The sequence below is a fragment of the Mytilus edulis genome, chromosome 13 (genome assembly GCF_963676685.1).
Source record: "Mytilus edulis chromosome 13, xbMytEdul2.2, whole genome shotgun sequence".
In the NCBI taxonomy this organism is placed as follows: domain Eukaryota; kingdom Metazoa; phylum Mollusca; class Bivalvia; order Mytilida; family Mytilidae; genus Mytilus; species Mytilus edulis.
The window spans coordinates 60,433,644-60,458,360 of NC_092356.1; the positions used below are offsets into that span (position 1 = coordinate 60,433,644).

A 24,717-nucleotide genomic window follows, 5' to 3' on the forward strand; every position below is an offset into this window, starting at 1 on the left:
CAGTGACAGTCATGAAGTAGCTAAAATGCCAAAAAAATATGGTATGATTAACAACGAGACAACTTTCCACAAGAGACCAACATGACTCAGATATTAACAAAAATAGGTCACCGTACGGCCTTCAACAATGAGCAAAGCCCATACGGCATAGACAGCTATAAAAGGCTCCGAAATGAAAATGTAAAACACTTTAGACGAGAAAACTAACGGCATTATTTATTAAAAAAACTAAATTTTATGATATACTAGTATATGTAGATATAGGAAGATGTGGTGTGAGTGCCAATGAGACATGCAACTCTCTATCCAAATAACAATTTATAAAAAGGTAAACCATTATAGGTCAATGTACGGCCTTCAACACGGAGCCTTGGCTCACACCGAACAACAAGCTATAAAGGGCCCCAAAATTACTAGTGTAAAAAAACAATAGCATAACATCACAACATAGAAAAACACACGTTAAAATATCAATTGGCAGACTTAACTCAATCGAAAAACATAAATTAATACACATATGTAGCTGTTTTCCTAAGAACTGTTAATAATATATGCATAAAAAGAAATGTCATAAGATGTTGGAAAGTTTCGTAAATAATTCATCGACATAACTTCATTATATGCTATTAGATATATGTTTTAAGTGTCAATATCAATAAAACACTTTCCAGTTACGATTATCTTTCCATTTTTAAATACCATAATTACGATTATCTTTTTTTCCGAGTTACGATTATCATCCCGAATTTTTCGACGGCAATTTTCAAAGCGCTTAGACTAATCCAGTGCACCTTTACGATTCAAATATGATGCACTGGTATAGATAAACCTTGCAGCTGAGTAACTATTGACAAAAGCATGCTACATTTAAGAAAAATGAGTGTAAAGATTTTACCTATATCTACCGTCGCCATATTGGGATAATCGTAATTTCAGTTACTATTATCTCTTTAATACCAGTGTATATACAGGTAATATAAACCGCTTTCAGTATTTTATACAGCGTGCAGCACGCTTTATATTTTAAAGAGTCAACAATTTTGTGTGTTTACAGAATCGTAAATAGTTATGATTATTTTTAAAAGATGACAAATTGCTCTATTCTATGAAATATATAGCTTTCGGAAATTCCATATTCTCGGCATCCTGTAAAATAGTTCATGAACAGTAATAATTGTTCTGCATTAAAAGAAAAGAAAGTTGCACTCTTGATTTTAACTTTTTTTTTGGCCACACAAAACTGATTTTACAAAACATTCTACCTCGGAAATAATGGCTTTCGCTTGATTATGATTAGACCAAAGGTTTATATTTTGTAATCACTTGTATGGTGGGCAAGGAAATTATTCATTAGCTTAAAAAGAATAATCCTAGCTATATCCAAACTTGTAATTTTGATCAAGTAGGCCCTATATCTCTAGCTTACGTTTTTGCCTAGTGCAGATAAAAGTATTTTGCCGCAGAATTGTTTTTATTAACTATCCGGTAATGGTTGGGTTTGGTATCCGACATCAAGTTGAGAACTACTTTAGAAGAAAAAATTAAGCAGAACAACACCCTGGATTTTTTCTACTGTAAACCTCTGCGATCAAGCTTCCCTTTGCACCTATAGTCGTGCAACTGACATCGAAAAAGACGCTTAGTTAACGAGTTTAATGGTCCGGAATAACACACAGCTGTAAATTGTTTTAAATGATAGAATAATATCTATATTTTAATTTCCGTCGGGTCGTAAAAAGTTTCCATGGTCAGATTTTTGTATTTTATCCCTTTAATGGGGGTACCCCTCAATTTACGGTTTTGAGTAGTTGCCTGAAAATCCAAAAATATTTTTTTTTGTTAAATTTCCCGCTATTTTCGTAAATATTTTCTATGCACATATCATCAAGGATCATCGGAATGATAAAGACCTAAATATAATACCATCCCCAAGTAAAACTTTCAGACTTAAAGTTGGCTGTTTTTTAGATAGAAATGTAACGCTCCTTTTCTTTGAAAACGAGAAAACATATGATTCAAAAACAGTATTTGACATTTTAGAGGACAAAACATATTATTGCGATACTGCATGCAAATTTTGTTGGGCAAATTCCAAACAATTTTGTCAAAAACTCAAAAATAAAAACATCATTTGTACCTTTTTTAATTACGAAACTTGTCTATCCGTCAATCAGCTCCACAATTTATTTTTTCCTTCACAATCAATTTGATAGTTTCGATGTGATTATGAAGATTTTGTAGGATAAGTTTATTTATTTTTGAGTGATTTGAATATATATAGTAGTTCTTTCGTGTATTTTCTGTAAAAAAGTTATATTTGTGTTAATAAAATTTTGACTTTTCATAAAAGTTAACCAAATCCTTCGGATAAGGGTTTTTCAGGATGATGACTATAGTTGATATTGTGTGAAAATACATTGTATGTAAATGTTTAACCTCAGAGCAATAAATATGCATGCAAGTGATCGGGGGAAAAGTACTATTGCAGTTTCGCAGAGATTTGGTGTGTGACAAGGTGATGCTAAAACCAACTTCTCTTGATATTCTGCTGTCCTTGGGCGAATCATCAGTGATGTTATGAGACTTGCACAAGAAGGCAAAATTGGTGCGTCTTTAAATTAGATTGATTGATTGATTGTTGGTTGCTTAACGTCCAGTGGCAAATATTTCGTGCATCTTCAGGACGAGAACAAGTTAATAATAAAAACAATAGGTAAGTTTTGTCATAATAGAGGTCATTCGGGAATTGGTCGGGAAAATTTTGACTGCCACTGGAAAATGATGGTATATTGGATTGGGACAGAATTTGCCGTTGCAACAGGCCACCTACGGACCCCTCAAAGAGTTGTTGCAAGGGTTTTTAACGTGCAGAGAACGTGGCACTCCCTTTACACGAGGCATCGGATTAAACGGCCCCATTCTGACCGGACGTGACTGCGAACTTGATACATCCCGCACAGCCAAACGGTCGTCCCACTTCGTTTAACTGCCGGTCGAGAGAAGACCAAGTGATCATATTTCGTTTCCCAAGTCACCCTTGGGGAACTTTAAAATAGAAACAACAGAAATCCATATACTGTATGTAATCAAACTGATCGACATGTATCCTCACAACCTGACACTTGTATATGATCTCGTAGTTTGGATAGGAAAACAGGGTTTTTGTTTTAAAGAAAAACCTTAAAAAAAACCAGAAAACTACACAAAACTGAGTCCTTTAAACGTGTTGACAGTCTTTTAAGGTGTGCTGTGTTAATTAATGAGAGTAATCATTTATCCATGCATAACCAAGTAAATGTACTTATTGAGGTCAACACCTGTGCAATTAAGTAAAACAGTTACTGAAAAATCAGAATTTGAACTTGCTGTCAGTTCATTAATAACGATTGTTAGTGATGTGATTTGTTCTTCCATAAGAAAAAGCCTTTCTCATGTAGCACGACCAAATACATATACCGATCACATTTACCCAAGATTGTCTCTGATGCTTAACAAACTGCCAAACTCCAGAACTAACTAGATAGTGTGACACCTTACAATTCAGACACAGTGGGGCCAAGGGATATGAAATTTAGAGTTTAGCTCTATATAGGGGATGCCATATATGCTGCAGGAAAATCAAAGTCTATGTTAAGACTTTCAGAATTACACCAAGGTGTGTCTGAAAATATCAAGGGTATATTAAAAGAAGAACAACTACTTCACCCTGGCACCAGTGCTCTTATGAGCTATGTCCTCGGTTTGGTATTTCTATGGAAATGATGTCCGCATATCTTCTTAATAGATATAAGAAGATGTGGTATGAGTGTCAATGATACAACACACCATCCAAGTCACAATTTATTAAGGTAAACCATTATAGGTCACGGTCCGATTGTCAACACGGAGCCTATGCTCAAAAGTTTATTTGTTAGTTAATTTGTGAAAAATAACACAAAGGCGCTTCTGAACCGTATAGTGTCCATAAAAATTTATTTAACAAAAATTCTTAAATGTATGGCTATTACAAATTTAATCGTTTCTGTAGCAACATTCGCCCAATTACATTTGGGATTGGCAGTGCAGATATATCATGCATATGCATATGGGAATATGGGTCACGAACATTGATCGAAACTTTGTACTCACATTGCTTTTGTGTTTCCTATGCAAAGGTAAGACTATATCTGACGAGTTTGACAGAATCTTGACGGTATTTACGCTCCAGATGGCATTTGAACTGTGCTATGAAAAAACTCTGTCCTGCGCCTAACTTGTTCTTATAAAAAAAGGGAAGTGTCTTGTTATGCTTATACGCGTACTTAATCCGCATATGATGACTGAGAGATTGATTCATGTCCCCATTTAATTAATGAATACTTCAGGTATCGTGTGTCGATCGCTTTTAAAAGTTATATTAGGATCATGACTGATTTTGAATTACAACATTAGAAAATTGGCATTGCATTGTGTAATTTTTCATCCTTCCCTTAAAAAAATAATGAGTTAACTTTTTTTACCAGGATTAATCCACTCGCATTCGCCTCGGATGACTATAGTATATTTTGTGTTATAACTGCTCTGTTTAGACTTTACAAATACACAATATGTATTAATCTATAACTAGATACTATTTTTTACAAAATACACAACCTTTAAGATGCAAAATTAAAAACACTGTTTCAGCGCTTGAATTTTGTTTTTTTTTCAAAGATAGAAAAAAATTTGAAATAATTTAATAAACTGGTGTTTTATAGTTTAGAAAATAATTCTGTAATATACTTTAGTGAAACACTATACACAATATGAAAGTTTATGGATGTGAAAAGGACAAGGCCACTTCTTCTTTTGCTATGCCTTAAATGGAAAAAATCAGAAGGTTCCAAATCAACGCTATTTTGTAATGACAGCTCTTCATATAAGTTGTCAAATTTGTCATTTTAACATCGTTTATAGCATATGTTTATGATCGAATTGTTTTTGCAGCATTCTATTGAATAAATATCAGAATATTTCTCCTTTTTGTCCTTGTGGTTGAATTATTGATATTTTTAGGTCTGACCTTTAACCTCAATTTCACAAAATTGTGACCACTCTGGATTTTTACGACCCAATTTTTCTTATTTTATATGTTTTCCTCTTTCCGTCGTTATATAATTTAGGTGTGTGATCTTCCGGACCATTAAAGTTTTAAAAAATGACCTGTGGTTGCAGTACTACTAGTGCAGACAATTTTTATTATATTTTCGGTAAGGGTTGGGTTGGGTGTCCGACCCCGACTTTGGTCATATCTTTTGAAAATAAAATAAGCCAAATAACAACCTTGATTTTTTTCTCCAGTAGACATCAGCTAGCCTACCCAGCTCCCCTTTACACATTGTGCGGACAAATGTATGGCCGTTGAAATGTGTTTTATAATCTTTTCGGTAATGGCAGGGTAGGGTGGTTAGCTGAAGTCCACTTGAAAAAAAAGTGGCCTCCAATGTGGTTTTATGCAGAACAGTAACCCGCAAATCTATGGTAGTTTGCAAAAAATAAAAGTATTTTTTGTTATAATGTGATATGTAATATGTTGCCAAATAATGAAAGCTCGTATCTTAATTAATAGACATCGAAATAAAGAGAAACCGTATGATAACCAATACAAATCTCCCAGAGACAAACTAACATTGATTAAGGCAACTAGTATGATGGTCTGAATTCATGGTTCTTAATTTCTGTATTCTTTGATATTTTAGGCCATTTTTCTCTATTCTTTATACTTTTTGCCAATTATTCTCTTCTCTTTATATTTTACACCATTATTCTAGCTTTTTTATTTATTTCTTGGTCCATTGTCTCTATAATTTATATTTTTTGTCAACTATTCTCAATAACATAATACCCCAACAACGCCCTCTAGTTCAGGTCACCATATATGTAGCCTTCACAAATAAGCAAAACAAAAACCCTATAGGCTCCGAATGCCAAAATAATTGAATGCTTGTCCAGGTTTGAATTGTGAAATTGCGGAAAATTGTTTTTTAATCAATCTATCAAGCAAAACATATTATCGTCCTCGATGTTCACGGTACTGACAATACTGGCAGATGGACGTTGGTCATCAATTCTAATAATCTTAGATCGACTTTTCTAAACTTAAAAGTAAAGTTCACGCACCCGGTTCCTGATTGTTATTAAAGACTTTTGATCTGACAACCGCTGTGCATGTATACTTTAACGACTAGGCTAGTTTTCTTGTCAGTTTTAAAAAGTAATTACCTCCCTTATAAGTGTCATGTTGTAACAAATCTATTTATTTGTACCATCTTTATGAATCTTAATATTATATTGTACAATTTAAATTTGTGATTCGTTTAATATTTAAATATGATAATTTATTATTTATCAAAGGTATGAACAAGGTAATTTGAAAGTCTTTGATTATTTTATCACCGTATGTCAATTCAGAATTCATGCGGTTTATTTTGTCTACATTATGTTGTAACATCATGGGTGGGTTTATAATGCCCTCCTGTGGCAGAATTTACAAAGAATGTGAAACTAGAAAGGAAAACTGTTTCCATTATAAATCGGCTAATAATTGAAATTGAATACTAATCACTTTTAAACGAAAAATGGAAACTTGCACTTTAAAATTTATTTTCATTTTTAATTGGTTTTTATTGAAATAAAAAATAAAAAATGAAAACACTTTCGTTTTCCGTTTTGGTTTTAGAAAAATAAAACAAAAAAAAACGAAAACACTTGTTTTTCATTTTGGTTTTCGAGAAATCAAAACCGAACAATGGAAACATTCTCGTTTTTTATTTTTTTATTTTGATATTTCAAAATGAAAAACAAATGGACTCAAATATACACAGATATCGGATGTTGAATGTTGAAAATGAATGATGAATGCTGAAAACGAATGTTGAAAGTTGAAAATCGAATGTTGAAAACGAATGTTGAATGTTGAAAATCGAATGTTGAAAACGAATGTTGAATGTTGAAAACGAATGTTGAAAACGAATGTTGAAATCGAATGTTGAAAGTTGAAAATCGAATGTTGAAAACAAATGTTGAATGTTGAAAACGAATGTTGAATATTGAAAACGAATGTTGAATGTTGAAAACGAATGTTAAAAGTTGAAAATCGAATGTTGAAAACGAATGTTGAATGTTGAAAACGAATGTTGAATGTTGAAAACGAATGTTGAATGTTGAAATCGAATGTTGAAAGTTGAAAATGAATGTTGAAAGTTGAAAACGAATGTTGAAAGTTGAAAATCGAATGTTGAAAACGAATGTTGAATGTTGAAAACGAATGTTGAATGTTGAAATCGAATGTTGAAAGTTGAAAATCAAATGTTAAAAACGAATGTTGAAAGTTGAAAATCGAATGTTGAAAACGAATGTTGAATGATGAAAACAAATGTTGAAAGTTGAAAATCGAATGTTGAAAGTTGAAAATCAAATGTTAAAAACGAATGTTGAAAGTTGAAAATCGAATGTTGAAAACGAATGTTGAATGATGAAAACAAATGTTGAAAGTTGAAAATCGGATGTTGAAAACGAATGTTGAATGTTGAAAACGAATGTTGAATGTTGAAAACGAATGATGAATGTTGAAAACGAATGTTAAATGTTGAAAACGAATGTTGAAAGTTGAAAATCGAATGTTGAAAACGAATGTTGAATGTTGAAAACGAATGTTGAATGTTGAAAACGAATGTTGAATATTGAAAACGAATGTTGAATGTTGAAAACGAATGTTGAATATTAAAAACGAATGTTGAATGTTGAAAACGAATGTTGAAAGTTGAAAATCGAATGTTGAAAACGAATGTTGAATATTGAAAACGAATGTTGAATATTGAAAACGAATGTTGAATGTTGAAAACGAATGTTGAAAGTTGAAAATCGAATGTTGAAAACGAATGTTGAATGTTGAAAACGAATGTTGAAATTTGAAAATCGAATGTTGAAAACGAATGTTGAATGTTGAAAACGAATGTTGAATGTTGAAATCGAATGTTGAAAGTTGAAAATCGAATGTTGAAAACGAATGTTAAATGTTGAAAACGAATGTTGAATGTTGAAAACGAATGTTGAATGTTGAATGTTGAAATCGAATGTTGAAAGTTGAAAATCGAATGTTGAAAACAAATATTGAATGTTGAAAACGAATGTTGAATATTGAAAACGAATGTTGAATGTTGAAATCGAATGTTGAAAGTTGAAAATCGAATGTTGAAAACGAATGTTAAATGTTGAAAACGAATGTTGAATGTTGAAAACGAATGTTGAATGTTGAATGTTGAAATCGAATGTTGAAAGTTGAAAATCGAATGTTGAAAACAAATATTGAATGTTGAAAACGAATGTTGAATATTGAAAACGAATGTTGAATGTTGAAAACAAATATTGAATGCTGAAAACGAATGTTGAATATTGAAAACGAATGTTGAATGTTGAAAACGAATGTTGAAAGTTGAAAATCGAATGTTGAAAACGAATATTGAATGTTGAAAACGAATGTTGAATGTTGAAAACGAATGTTGAAAGTTGAAAATCGAATGTTGAAAATCGAATGTTGAAAACGAATGTTAAATGTTGAAAACGAATGTTGAAGGTTGAAAACGAATGTTGAATGTTGAAAACGAATGTTGAATGTTGAAATCGAATGTTGAAAGTTGAAAATTAAATGTTAAAAACGAATGTTGAAAGTTGAAAATCGAATGTTGAAAACGAATGTTGAATGTTGAAAACGAATGTTGAATGTTGAAAACGAATGTTGAATGTTGAAAACGAATGTTGAATGTTGAAAACGAATGTTGAATGTTGAAAACGAATGTTGAATGTTGAAATCGAATGTTGAATGTTGAAAATTGAATGTTGAATGTTGAATATTGAAATCGAATGTTGAATGTTGAAATCAAATGTTGAATGTTGAAAATGGATACGAGAAAAAAAAAAAAAAAAAATTTTGAATGAGAAAAAAAAAAAATTTGAATGAGAAAAATAAATAAATAAATTTTGAAAGTTGAATGTTGAATATTGAAATCGAATTTTGAATGTTGAAATCGAATGTTGAATGTTGAAAATGGATACGAAAAAAAAAAAAAAAAAAAAAAAAAAATTGAATGTTGAATTTTGCAATCGAATGTTGATTGTTGAAATCGAATGTTGAATGTTGAAAAAAATGGATGCGAGAAAAAAAAAAGAGAAAAAAATTGCAATGAGAAAAAAAAAAAAAAAAAATTTTGAATGAGAAAAAAAAAAAAAAAAATTTTGAATGTTGAATGTTGAATATTGAAATCGAATGTTGAATGTTGAAATCGAATGTTGAATGTTGAAAATGGATACGAAAAAAAAAAAAAAAAATTTTGAATGTTGAATGTTGAATATTGAAATCGAATGTTGAATGTTGAAATCGAATGTTGAATGTTGAAATCGAATGTTGAATGTTGAAAATGGATACGAGAAAAAAAAAAAAAAAATTTGAATGTTGAATATTGAACCAACTTGACATCCGTTCATTTTTTGTACTTTTTCTTAAAATGTCCTGTACCATGTATGCATCTTAGTGTTGTGTTTCTGTTGTGTCTTGGTTCTCTTATATTTGATGTGTTTCCCTCAGTTTTAGTTTGTAACCCCGGATTTGTTTTTTCTAAATGGATTGATGAATTTCGAACAGCGGTATACTACTGTTGCCTTTTTTATGCGTTCTTCCTATTTTGTGTGCGTAATAAAATTTAATTTTTGCATTTGTTTTCTGACAGTATTTCATAGAACGATATGCAAGATTCATTCTTTTTAAATAGATAGAATAAATATCAACGACATAATACATATTTGAAACTTTTACATTTAAAAAAACATGGAAAAGCAAAGAAACAACCGTTTGCAATTTATTTACGATATACAATTAAGGACTTTGATATCAATTCGTATCATACTCTATTTCAAACTTACGGACTACATGTATCATATACATTGAGTGAACCGGCAACATTAAATTTTCAAACACAGTAGGTTAGTACTAGTTGGAATTTTTGTTATTATATAGCTATATCTAGGGGGATATATGTATACAAGTATTAAATGCATTGCGGATTGGTTGACCTTTTTTTAATTTTAATGCTAAGGATGTATAATGGTTGAGTAAGAATTGATACACAAATTGCAATGTATACGGCCTGATCACATTTGCAGTAGCGTTGAATCTAAAAGAAATCGTTCAAATTTGTGGTAAGAATTGATATTAAATGTAGTTTTCAAGCTTGCTGTAACCTTATCAAAATCTCAGTTGCATGCTGATTTCATTTTCGATAGTACTAATTTCAATAATTAATGTTTTAATATATTAAAAACAACTGAAAGTAATAACTGTTTTTGTTTAATTGTTTTCATGCTTGTGACTTTATTGCTGACTATAAGGTATGAGTTTTCACATTGTTAAATACCGAACAGTGATAAATATATAAATGCTGATACATTCGTCCCTCTGATAGATAGTTGTCTGATGACAATCATACAACATCTCTTTTTTATAGTATAGATTCTTTTTATATAATAGTTTAATACGAGCTGAATCACTGACTACCAGTGTATAATAGACAGTTATAAAACGTTCAATTGCTATTAAACTTAAAATATATCTTAAATCCATGATTTCAATTTAGAAGTATGTTTGGTAGTCACAACTTAAATAACAAAATACTGCCGTTGAAATTTAATTTAAAATTCGACAATTCATCAAGTAAGTTTAGAAAAGCATGTAATGAATTGAATTAATATGTTGGTTAATAAAGCCGGAAGATACGTGTGTTAGTGAGTAAGTAACCAATCAGACAATACAAACTTATTACGTCATTGCTTCAAAAACAAAACACGACCAATGAAGTTCACAAAACATAAACGAAAATTAAAGATTGAGCACTACGAACCCCATCAACTCTTTCTGATGTATTCCCGAAGTGTAAATAGATCCTGGTTCAGATCCTGATGCAATTGCAGGCAATGGAAAAACTAAACCAAATCCGGTAGAAAAATCAAGAAAATTTCTACGAATAAAAAAGAACCGGCAGATATCAAGAATACATTGAAAACTATTTAGACGAAGAGACACTGACAGGGCAATAGAACAAACTTGGAAAGAAGGAATTCAACGAAACACCACATTAAATATTAAAGTTCCCAGTAAAAACTGCGGGGAATTTTAGTTGTATATGTTAAGCTCAAAGTAATTCCTGTATTTATGGATTTTCAACACACAAGGTATAGTTAAAAGCTGATTTTGCTAAAGATAGATATGTTATCAGTATTGTTATATCATTCTAATACCATTAACAGAAAGACGTCAACTACTCATTAATATTATTATACTCATTGATCAAAATGTTTTCTATCAATCGTGTTCTTCAAAAATGTGCGTTCCCACATTGTAACAAAAATCTAGCTAATCAAAATGCCACTAAATCCCATATAAAACTGTTATTGACAGACGATCTTGATAGACGTTTATGACTTTTGCAAAGGAGAAATCCTATTTATTTTAAAATCTAAACCATAATATGATTTGAAATATATTATTCTGTCTATTGCTATTTGTTAGAGTACATCAGATGATAAATTTTTTTATTTGCCCTTATCGTTGTTTTTAAGTTGCGTATTAAAACTAAGTGACGAACAATCTGAAAACGGAAATTGTTGCGTTTTAGCCGTATTTTGTGATTCCTATACATGTAACTTGTTTTACTGTTGTTTGCAATTAAATCGTGCATTTTTAGAATGAAAAACAGCCACTGGGAAACAATGGTATGTAAGATAAGATCAGAAAATATGGCCGCCTACTGAATTCTCAAAACGTTGTTTGAGTGCTGCAAATTAAACGAATTATCGAGTGTCTCAACAGGTCAGATGAAGACCAATATGACCATTTTTTTATTCCCAAGTAATCTTTAAAGTGATATTTTGAATTGCAAAAACACCATTCATTAATTACAAAATGTACCAATGATTTATTACCCTCGAAAAGAAATCCAAAAGTCAATGAACTGAATTAACCATTCGGTGACTTGTTCAATTCACAAACGGAGTTAGAACATTTGAGGTGGTACATTTTCACAGTAAATTTTGGTGATCATGACTGAAATATATCTCTGTATGTTTCATATATAATTTTCACACACCACGAATGAGCATAATTAATCATAGATCAGATTAAAAATAGCCATTATCATTCGTTTGATACCATTAATGATTTTAAGTTTCGAATTTAAATTTGAAATTGAATTAAGGTGCAGGTGCAATGATGTACATGTTGTCTAAATTAAATTTGGTATCAGATAATTCCGCATATAAAAACAATCTTTTTAAGGATGTTTGCTCCTCTCCTTTTTGAATTTTTGCCAGAATTTCGGAATCCTCTGGTTTTATCCATGTATTAACTTTTAAAAAAATTGCCCCACTAACCCTTAATTTTCTTTTCATATTTTTATTACATATAATTTAAAAAGCCATATTTAAAAATCTTATGAAATCCTTGTTATTTTTTAATAGTTTTTTAAACAAAAAAAGGTGCCAATGGTAAGTGAAAGAAAAATCTAGAGAGAATTATTTCCCGCCAAATTTTCGATGGCTTTTATCTCGAAATCAAGCACACGGACCCTCAATTTTTTTCTGCTTTTTTAGTTTCTTTATTTATATACTTTCAATTTATAACAGTTTTTTAAAAAGCTTGTTATTTTTTAACAGAGTAGCGAACATCCTTAAACTAAAACTATTAAAAGAAAAAACAAATTGGACTAGCCAACTTCATCTACAACACAAATCGCAGATAAAGTTGATTTTTTCGAATTACACGAATTACATGAACCATTACTTGGCGTTCTATTGCAGAATTTTGTCCGTGAAATTTTAGAAACCGAGTGCACAGAGGAGATGTTATAGAGTTTACATAATTAAATGTGATTAATGGCAGCTATAAATTAGAAAATTGCAAAAAATTGTTTAAAATAAAAAAAAATTAAAATAAAAAAGAATAATAAAACAATGTGTTAGATAGTTACTTAATAGATCGTAACAAAATTGCCCAAATGATAAGTTTTATATGTACTTCATCAGAGTTGACTAAAAACGTGTTACAGATTGTACGTGCTACATTTTTAGATATTGATATACATCTCAATTTATTGTTCTTTTTAGGTATGGCAATGTCGTCAGTCGTCATCATTATCCCATTAAGCTCAACAAATTGCTATCGTTTATTCAAAACCAAACAATATGTGACTGATAATTTGAAGGTCTACAACACATGTCCCTCGTTGTCTTTTGAACGGTTTAAAAAAAAAGTTAAAAAAAAGACAATCTAAGATAATAGTTAATCAGTTATTTAAAATATCCTTTGCAAAAACATCAATGTGAAATATTGTAAAACTTTGTGAATAGTTTGAAGACTTTCTACAAACAGTTTCCATTTTAGGCGTTCCACCAATATCAAAGCCAAGGACCATTACATGCTTCTCAAATGCATGGCTCCTCGGGACGGCTTTAATTTTAACCCCATAATTGTTAAAAGAGCTATCCTTTATGTTTTCTCAAAATCAAAGTAATTTTAATATAATTGTAAGTAAGCATGAAAAATTGCGGTTACGAAAAAGTAGAGATTTAACATGCAACAGATGAATTTCTGTACATCCTTTTATTCGTTGTTGTATGTCTTATTTGTATGTTGGTATTGTTTTGCTCTCTTAAAAGAGTGTGAGTGATTAATTTCGTCTGTTGTGCTGTCTAGTATAGGTAGTCGCTCGTATTTCATAGTCATATGTTTTTGTAGTGCATACGCGTTTCTCGTTTCTCGTTTTTATATAGACCGTTTTTTTTCCCGTTTGAATGGTTTTACACTAGTAATTGTTGGAGCCCTTTATAACTTGCTGTTCGGTGTGAGCCAAGGCTCTGTGTTGAAGGCCGTACCTTGACCTATAATGGTTTACTTTTACAGATTGTTACTTGAATGGAGAGTTGTCTCATTGGCACTCATACCACATCTTCCTTTATCTACTAGATGAGATTTTCAATGTTTATGTATTAATATGAGACATAAAAAAGGAAAAGTATTGAATCATATTCACATCTGATTTTTTAAACTACATTCTAATTCAATATGAATATATCAATGCCTGTACCAAGTGGGGAATATGACATGTGTTTTTAACTCGTTCTATTGGAAGGTTGCAATTGATATTCTCAATTTGTTTATGGGTTTATCCTAATTGTATTGACCTTATAATTCAATTTGAATTCTGGTTACTAGTGTCAGTATTTTTCTGATATTTTTTTTCTCTGAGAAGTTAACGCCAAGCATTTGATGTGTTAATGGTAATTAATGTATAAAGTCTGCCTGTTGGAATGACAACGTTAACAAGAGTTGATAGAGTTACTGATATAAATGAGGTTTTCTGTCAGTTCCATGTTCGTGTTTCCGTCAGACACTCCCACTCTCTTCCTTTTCTGTTAGATTTCATTGAACCAGATTAAAATATGTGGGAATAAGTCATTCTAAAAAATACAACCTATAACCGAATTCCTTTAAGAAAAAAATAACTGAAGATCAGTACATTTTCCTTCAATGCTCTAGAACATTTTTAGTTAAGGTTAAAGAACAAAATTGAAAATGACCTTTACGTTGTTCCATGTCACATGTCGTGTTGTTTTTCTAAATCCGTGGTTATAAGCAATTAACTATGTAAGATGACAAGGTTCACTTATGGCCCAAAATGGCCTAATAAAATATCAACTTTATCATAAAACACCAAAAAGTTCACAATTTGGTTCGTAAATGGATCTATTTCAATACTCTTAATGCTCAATATTCATCGGAGTTCATCAGTATTTTTGTTTTCATGAAATTTATAAAATATATGATGTATTCATAATTGTAAATACCAAAAAAAATGGTTTTGCTAAAATTGTACACAGCTAGCATTTTAATTGGGAAAAAAACACAAATGCTACAGAAAAAAAAATCATCAGCTACTCTCAAAATAAAGTATACGGTCAAATGCTGTAGATATATTTTGTTACTACATTTGTAACTGGCTATAGTATAAATGCTGTAAAATGATGACGCTAGCTAAAGAAAAACCAACCCGATAAGCACTGCAAGTATCGAGTGACAGCAACATAAGGTCAACAAGGGTACCATGTACGACATATTTCTTGCAAACCATCTCAGATGGCGTTCTATCAGAACGTTCAAATGTTGAATAATATGTAAAATGAAAGAACCAAATCTGAAGCTCCATAACAGCAACAACATTTTTATATCAAGAAATGATGAAAGGGTTTACATGCATATTATTTACATTTTCATTCTTAGTGTGAAACAATAATTTTTCTCTATCCCTCGCAAGAATTGTCATGTATAAATTACAGAAACATATCAAAATCAAAACGATTAAATAAGCAGTATGGGTTATTTTAAATAATATAAAAAAAACAATACCACCTATAACGATAGTATTTAGTCAAAACACAATGTAGTGGTCTAATATCAATATAATAGTAAAATATTAACACGATTACGTTACTCCCAAACCTTACATTTTGGTCAACGATACCTCTTCTAGTGGACTGCTAGTTCCAGAGGTTATCACCAGCGATATAGCCGGTTCCGCGGTTCATTGAGAGTATGCATAACTCATATTGAGTACATGTTTCGTGTTTAAAGGTATTCAAAAACAAGTATTCAAAAGACATTTTGTTTACGCATCGTTTTCAATGTGATTTAATTTGACGCAACTGTCATGCAAGTGAGCGGTTTAGCGCTATAAATCAAGGTTCAATCCACAATTTTCTAAATTTGAAAATGCCTGTACCAAGTCAGGAATATGACAGTTGTTGTCCATTCGTTTGATGTGTTTTGTCATTTGATTTTGCCATTTGATTATAGACTTTCCAATTGAATTGAATATTCCTCAGTGTGATTTTCTGTTACATTTTTGTAATCGTATGATGAATTCACGGTTTTTCTGTTAATCCCTACAAAGAACGCGATTCATCCATTAAATGATATTAAATAATACGGATTAAAAATAACTGCGATATCATGATCGCCACTGTCTATGAGGCTCCTTATAAACAGAAACTTTGTCCAGTACTTCATTGTATAGTTGATGTCAAATTTGAAAAGGACTTTCATAGTGAAATTGTATGATTTTATTGTCATATCATGTAGCAAATTTTACTTCTGATATACGCTATATAGTGTATCATCCTTTAACCTGAATACTTAGCATATTTTCACTAAATCCGTATGAGATTTTCTGACTAACATTCTAGTGTAGGACTGAGGTAATATATATTTATAAGTTTATAAAAAATAAAAATGAAAATGGACTTTTACTAGCTTTCATTATACTCGACTACTCTTGGTACAAACATTGAATTTTTATGAGTCAAACCCTGCCAACTGAAGCATTTCTTTCAAATAGGTTAAACCAATAATATCAGATAATCGCTCTTAAAAGCCAGAAACCTGTTTATCTTAACGGCTGAGGGTTTGGGGTTTTTTTTGCGACCCAGTGCTGTAAAAAAAAAACCACACATTTTAATTTCATGCGTCCTATGCACTTTGTCGTTCATTTCTAATGGGTATAATCGTTTCTTTGTTGTTGATTCGAAATTTAAAAAAAACGTACTTTCGTACAGTTGAACAAATATCATGACGTGGACATTCAAACTTCCCCTTCCTTCATTTTTAAACAATTTAGTGATAATCAATCATTTCCTATTCGGTACATCTTTGAATCCGAAATGCTGAATAACACCTATTTTTTCTTTATGAATTCAATTTTAATATGTTGAGATATCTAAGCGCTTATCAGTTTTACTACACATACAATGCATTTTGGCATCAGTTCAAATAAGAATTTTAAATCTAGTTTCATTAACAAGTGCTTTGTTCATTATTTGATAGCATGAACAATTGGCTCACAGCCTTTTTGGAATTCATTATCGGTGACGACTGTCTGTTAATTTTTAGACAAGAAATCGATTAGATATAATTTCTGATAAGCATAAAAATGGCTGACAGAAAATTAATTATCTTCTTATATTGCATGATTTTCTTAGAGTGGAGCGAAGGAATTGGAAAAGGTTGTGATGATAGTGTACATTTTCCATTACTGGATAAAATGAATGCACCGTTAGTAGCTAATCTTGATTTTTCACAGTTTTCTTCCCAGTTAAAAATATACATTGATGACGAAATAAAGAAAGGAGTTACAACTGCAATGAAGGTTCTGGTATCAAATATAACACAGGACAAACTTGCTGAATTTGTCAAAACGATGGATAGTCATTTGGAAGAGAAACTGGAAATGTTAGAAGAGAGATTGTTCAATGAAACAAATACAATAACAGGTAAAGATAAATGTGAAGTTGTCACCCCGAACGTAAGTAAAGCAGTAATGTATATTTTTCGATAATCTTAATTAACTTTAAAAATAGACAATATTGAAAACCTAAGCATTTGAAAGCCAGGGATGCGTTAAGACGCAAAATCGTTAGAAGCTATATTATAGAATAAGTGTTTATCTTACTATGTCTATACCACTGCAGACAGACTGCGGGTCTTAACGGTTTTTAATTAATCAGTAGTCAATACTTTGGAAATGATTTGGTAGCAATACACAGTTAGGAGTTTAGTTTCGCATTTTGGCCCGGTGGATTTTTCAAATAGGAAAGTGATCGTGCTAATTTAGCCTTCAAAGATGGTTTATAAGAGCATCAAGATTATTTTTGACATGTTCTATGGGCTATTTTCTGTTTGACAATCCGTATTTTCATAGCTAGACCGGCCATCGGTCCAGAAATTAATGTAATGTTTACAAACACTTTTTTCTACACGAAGTTTTTGACGCAATTTTACAAAAAAATGAGATGAAAGACATATGATTTTCATTGGATTTGCTGAATGATAATGTACACAGTTTCAGAAAAGGTAGTACTTCAAGCGATTGAAATTCTACTTTTAGTCAAATTTTGTGGAATTATGTGACATCTTTTCCCCCTTTTTTTCAATATTTTATAACAAATAAATGCAGATTGTTGCCATGGATACACCCAAAAGAAATTATATTTTACCATTTTATATACTGGATATAGAATCTATGGAACAATCTGGTTACATACATATGCACATATATGACACAAACAGTACTAGTAAGCTTAATATTGCAAGAAAGCAATGAAAAGGAGATGGTAAAATCTATTAGGGCAAATTTCAATATTTTTTCCTAACTGTTTATTGCATATACTTATTTACAATTCTACGTTCATGAATCGAAAAATCATTAAAAAGTCCTTTCAGATATTCGCTCCTGTCGAATTGAGTTTTCCATACTCTATTTAGAGTTTGCATACAAATAATTGTAGTTTATAGTTATGTAACATCGTTTATGGGAAGAAGGGAAATTGTTTTGTACTGTATACTCACATTTAATAACCTTTAGTTTAATCTTACATTGTATGAGTAAAACTAGTCAACGCAAGGTTACTAAAATACTTTTTATATCATTATTTATAGTTCCCGTCAGCAAACTACTTTTTTACCTGATATATAAAAATTAACTAAAGCATTCGTCAGCATGTATGATTTGAGTTTCACAATGACATCCAACCAGTGATTTAAAAAGGTATTGCATCGTTTAGAATTTACGCGAATGCACAAACAGAAAAGAAAAAAGATTCATGCAAAGACTCTAATTAACACAGGTACAATTATAATTTATAAACAGTATGCGTACAAAACGCTTTCCTTGATTTACGCTTTATTTCTATACCTTCATCAACAACTCCAAAACTATAAAAATGATTGATGCAAAGTCTAGTGTTGGGCCAATTAGAATATCTTAGCAAAACTCATATTCGGTTAAAAGTAGAAAATATCAATTCGAAAACCATTAAAAAATCTATCAAATAGCATTTGCAAGGGGTTCACAAGTCTGTCAGGCATTTGTAACTTATATTTGTGAATTTTATTTTGCATATTTGAACTTCCTGCTTGAAGTGCAAAAGTGCAATTTATAATATAACTGTCATAAAAACCAAACTAAGAAACCAAGGTTCCAACTCCTTAAGGTACAGTTGACAGTGGAATAATTTGGCTTTTTATATCCCACGTGTATGTATGTAACTTTCCAGGCTAACTTAGTATGAAATTAGAAATTCATAGTATTTAAATGTTTAGGTTTTAACATTACTGAAGAAATAGTGCTTTGGACGCGCACATTTTATAAAGCATTAAAATATATAATATAAGAAAACAAACAACTAGCAAATGATTGGTACCGCATAGTCTTCATACAGGAACAGTTATGAAAGTTTAAACTGTTATAAATTTTGGGAACGATATCGATAAAGGTTATTTTTCGTAGTCTGTACATTTTCACTTTGATCTTACTGCTTTAAATTTTTTCAGTTCACGGATAGGATACACGAAAATTATAGGCAATGACGTCTAGTATCAATGCAGCTATGTCACACGTTCATGTCCATCCGTTTCAAATGAATTTCTCAATGAAATGACGTTATACGTACTTCTGCATGTTGTTTCATATTAAAAATATAAAACTCGTATGAATACGAAAAAATGACGACAAATAGTAAAATTAATCAATTTATCAGTTGTACAAATAGAAAAATTTGGTCAAGTATTGCGTAGAAAAAGCCGTATCCTGCTTGTGTATTGTGGTATTGTAGTTCAACTCTATTAAGAAATACATACGTCATTACTTTTCCTTCAGGGATATAGAATCGACGAGGTATATATCACCGTGTTCATAATTTATAAGAAAGAGGTGAAAGATACAATACTAAAGTGACATTCAAACTCCAACTTCTTTAACGAACTGATAATACCATTGAAAAAAATGTAAAACGACCAAAAAAGACAAACAATAGTATATATAAAACACATCGTAGAAAACTATATATGTGACGAACTCGATCATAAACCGGTGGTGATCTAAGGTACAAGGGGAAAATAGACGTGCATAAAGATTGGTATAACAGCAGTTTCATTTCATAATGTTGATAGGTAAAAATATATATACAATTGATAAAAATGTTATATGAGATTCTTTGTTTTTCATAGATAAAGAGAAAAAACTACCACAAAAAGAAATTGGATTTCATGCTGAGTTGTCCAATATAATTGCTCTAAGCTCCACACAAACATTGAACTTCGAACGGGTTATTACAAACATTGGTAATGGGTATAACAATCACACTGGAATGTTCACTGCTACTGACAATGGACTGTACTTCTTCATGGCCTCATTCATACCACATTCAGGCAGAGCACACTTAGAAATGGTTAAAAACAGTGTGGTTATTGCGCGCGGGAGAGCAAATGGATCTGGATCAATGCAAGCAGTGGTAACATTAATGATTGGTGATGTTGTGAGATGTCGTCATTGGTCAGGTAGTGGTACAGAAACCGTGTATAAGAATTTCTCTTTCTTCTCTGGACATCTTATCAAATAACTTATCTATAAGTTTTAGATAGGTGAATATAATTGTCATCAAAATGTTGTGGTTTATACAGTATAATTTATCAACTTTACCTGACCATATAGGAAAATAGGTATTTAGTCGGATCTTAACACGTACTTGTGATTTGGTTAAAACCGGTTTTGTTCAAAATATACGAAGAAATGTCGAAATGTTCAGGACTTAATTAAATCCGTATTTCGGTAGGATGGTGCAAGCATACGATTTTTATTGCGTCTTACACTTTGAGAAGCGAATAATCTTCAAGTACTTTATTCAAATATTGTGTAAAAACGTTAATTTTGAGCCATGAAAGTCAAGTGGCCCGAGTATTTTTCTGAGGAAGTTTTAAAATATTGCAAAGAAATATTTTTACATTGGGTTAGCTTTCATTAGTCTTTACTATCTATAGATTAACAACTTTTGGTTATATTTAAAATTTAGAATCATCATTGAAGGTGGGGGACGATTTCGCAGATAATTAATTATATTGATGTGCCATTTGTATGCAAGAGTGACATTTCGTTGTATTATGTGCCAATTCGAAAAAGTTATGCGAGTATTCTCTCCCCTTAACAGGTTCATTATTTTATAATTAAGTTTAGGTTTCTGATATAATTTTGAATAGTTACAAAATGTATCAATTCAATATATTTCAGTGTTTGTTATTGGTGTATCAAAAACATTGATGTACGAATATGATTTCATAAATTTGAAACGTTTAAAATGATTACATACCAATATAAAGAACCGTTCATCATTTTTGAAAAAGACTATGAACGAAAATCGATTTATTTATCTTCCCTTGGTGACAGATTGATTGGGAAAGGAACCAGCGTAATATAATGGTAATCACAGAGAGGGACCAGCAAGCAATTTTTAATTGTAGCTTAGTCAACGTTAAAACAATTTTCCACTATAAACAAATGTTACTTTATACAAATATAAGGACTTTGTTAGCTAAATCTACAAATTTTATTAGATATTATGATTTTTTATTGCAATAGATTAATATGCTAAACTGTATATATGTTTTAAAAGCAAATGAATTATTATGATAAAAAATATCCTATAATTTACGGGAAACTATTGCATTATTTGAAGTTATCATAACATTAACTAATGTATAGTTCTGTGATAGCAAATGAATATCGAAAGACAAATAATGGCTTATTAGAAGTTAGTTTGTCATCCGCAATATAAAAACCTTTTTCTTTTTTTTTCATCAATACAGGATTAATACAAATTTGTGACAAGCAAAATATTATGTAACAAATACCAATAGAAGAAAATCAAAAGTGCCTACATTTTAAAAAAAATATACAAGCGAATTTACCTAGCAAGGTTAAACAAAGTTTCATTTAGTATTTTCTATTATTTTTATAATGCATTATGCCGGTTGAAGACTCCAATTTTTAATATTTTAAAAGTATTCTAGGCAAACGATTTAATCAATAATTGAATAAACAAAAATTATTAGAAAAATACAAAAGAAACTTTTCAATATAAACTTACAGAAATGATAATAAGTTAACTAAAAAGTGCGTACATTTTAGGCCAAGCCATATTTATAACTATCATTTTAAAATAATCTGGTGAGTTTTTCACAATTTATTGTGACTATGGTCAACACAACTCTTGAAACAACATACGCATCAAATTTCCTTATTACGGTAGAATGGTGGAGCATCGGAGCATTAACCTCGGTACCTTCCGCAAGAAAATAGTATTTATCAAACTTATCAAATTTATTTCATATGTTTATAGGTTTATGATTTTTTGTCTTTAAAAAATGTTTTTTATGTTGTTTTGTTTACTATTATTTGTCTTTGTTCTTTTTCTTTTCTTACCATGGTATTGTCAGTTCGCTTCATTTTCTTTCTTTTTTGGGAATGTAAATAACTGTTGAATGGAATATTGTGCTTTTAGCCATTTTTGTATAAGAAAAACGGATTTCGTTGTTTCTATTTAATTATTTTTAATACACAAAGTTTTGCACTAATATAGTTGATGTGAAAATGATATCTTTTCGACAAACGGTAAGGGAACTTTTCGAAAGAAAAAATAATATACCAATTAGATAGTAAGTCATGTACCAGTTCATGGGATTAGTAAGAATATGAAAAATCACTTCGTCATGAGTTTCTAAGTAAATACAATGAAGAATTGTAATATTGTTAGTGCTGAAGGCTCAAATGACCTATTGGTTTTAATCATGCATTGTTTCCGTGGTCAGTGAAATATAATGGAAACATACCAAAGGGACATCCAAACTCGTAAGTCGAAAATAAACTCACAACGCCATTGATTGAATATGTGTTAAGGCAACAGCAGTTGACCGATGGTCAAATATCATTAGTTGATTAAAAAGAGACAGAGCAAGGTAACAGACAAACAAAAATTGGGGGAGTTGCTAGAATTTTAAAGAGGCGAAATTAGGTGAAACGACAGGATAGCCATCTCTTGGTAAGCATGCATCCTTTGAAAATTCAGACTGGGAGGTATGAAGGTCTTTAAATTGAATATTTATTAACACTTGTAATGGCAATCTCAGTTTTCGCAGTTGAAAAACATTTGTTTTGTCATTTGATTTTGACGTTTGGTTAGCTACTTTCAGTTTTTTTATGATTTAACTTTTTTCTCAAATATGAAGATTTGCATTGTTACTTGTTTTATCAAGCATCTGTATGGTTTGTTAATTTTATGCGTATGTCTAGTGACTATGAGTTCATATCCTTTTGTCAAAGATGAGAGCTTATGTAAGAGTTATGCAATTTTGTTAATCGTTTCAAGTGAACAACTATTAACTATTACTTAAATTAATCAAAATGATTAACTGATATCAGATGGTTTGGACACTGATTTTATAATTGAAATAGACACTAGTTGCATTGTCTTGTACATTATTAAATGTATGTCCTTTCTTTGAAACAAATATATCTTATTATTCCTAAATCATTCTTCTTTTTTTATGATAAATAGTTTACAGATACATGTTATATAGTGTAGATCAAAAGTGCTTATATAGATATAGGAAGATGTGGTATGAGTGCCAATGAGACAACTCTCCATTCAAATGACAATTTATATAAGTTAACCATTATAGGTCAAGGTAATGCCTTCAACACGGAGCATTGGCTCACACCGAACAGCAAGCTATAAAGGGCCCCACAAATTAGTAATGTCAAACCATTCAAACGGGAAAACCAACGGTCTAATCTATATAAAAACGAGAAACGAGAAACACGTATGAACTACATAAACATACGACAACTACTGTACATCAGATTCCTGACTTAGGACAGGTGCAAACATTTGCAAACATATGTTAACTTTTGATGTCAAGCATGGTTTTTTGAATAATGTAAAAATAGTCTTTTCAATTATGTATACAAAAGAAGGGCGAAAGTTACCAGAGGAACATTCAAACTTCTAAAACAAAAATAAATTGACAACCACATTGCTAAAAACAAGATAAACAGACAAATAATAGATAACAAAACACAACATAGAAAAATACAGATTGAGTAACACGAACCCCACCAAAAATGGGGTTGATCTCAGGTGCTCTGAAAGGGTAAGCAGATCCTGCTCTACATGTTGCACCCGTTGTGTTGCTCATGTTCGTACAGACAATCTAATAAGTCTAATTATGTAGGTCACGTTTGTGAAAAGGGAACGGAATTGTAGTTACGACATATAACAAATTTGTTATCATCGGTGAAACGGGTATTTCATAAAGGTTAACCAACTGGTGATGGCGTCCGTATAATTTACAAAGGGATGAGTTCACAATTTGGAACTCTTGGTTTGATAGCTTCAACACTCTATCAAGGAAATCATGATAGGACATACAGGCCCGGGAATATCGTATACATATATACTCCGTATGCTGGCGCTGATGGAAAGTTGCTACATAGTAATTGAAAGTTCATATTTGGAAAGCTGAAATCATCTCTTTTGTCGTAAAGTTTTGTTTTCAACCGACCCTAATTGTCAATTTGTAGATGTAAGTCAAGATGTGAGGACGTCGTAAATGAATCTGTTGTATCCTTTATTTCTAGTTCGATTTGTTAGATTTGTTCAACATAGTCACCAAATTTTAAATTATTTAGTGAGATATACTGTTAACTTCTTTTCTTTCTTCTTAAGAAGTTCCTGTATGAAGTCAGCCTCAACAGTGCTCATTTGGGAATG

General features: G+C 31.0%; 1 protein-coding gene across 1 annotated transcript; it reads left to right on the forward strand.

Annotated features, from left to right (window-relative positions):
- Positions 1-16,927: 16,927 nt before the first annotated feature.
- LOC139500719 (uncharacterized) lies at positions 16,928-23,395 on the forward strand. Its single transcript, XM_071289553.1, has 2 exons — positions 16,928-17,388; positions 20,123-23,395. Exons 1-2 carry the CDS (start codon positions 17,049-17,051, stop codon positions 20,512-20,514), a joined length of 732 nt encoding a protein of 243 aa, XP_071145654.1. The 5' UTR covers positions 16,928-17,048; the 3' UTR covers positions 20,515-23,395.
- The last annotated feature ends 1,322 nt before the right edge of the window (positions 23,396-24,717 follow it).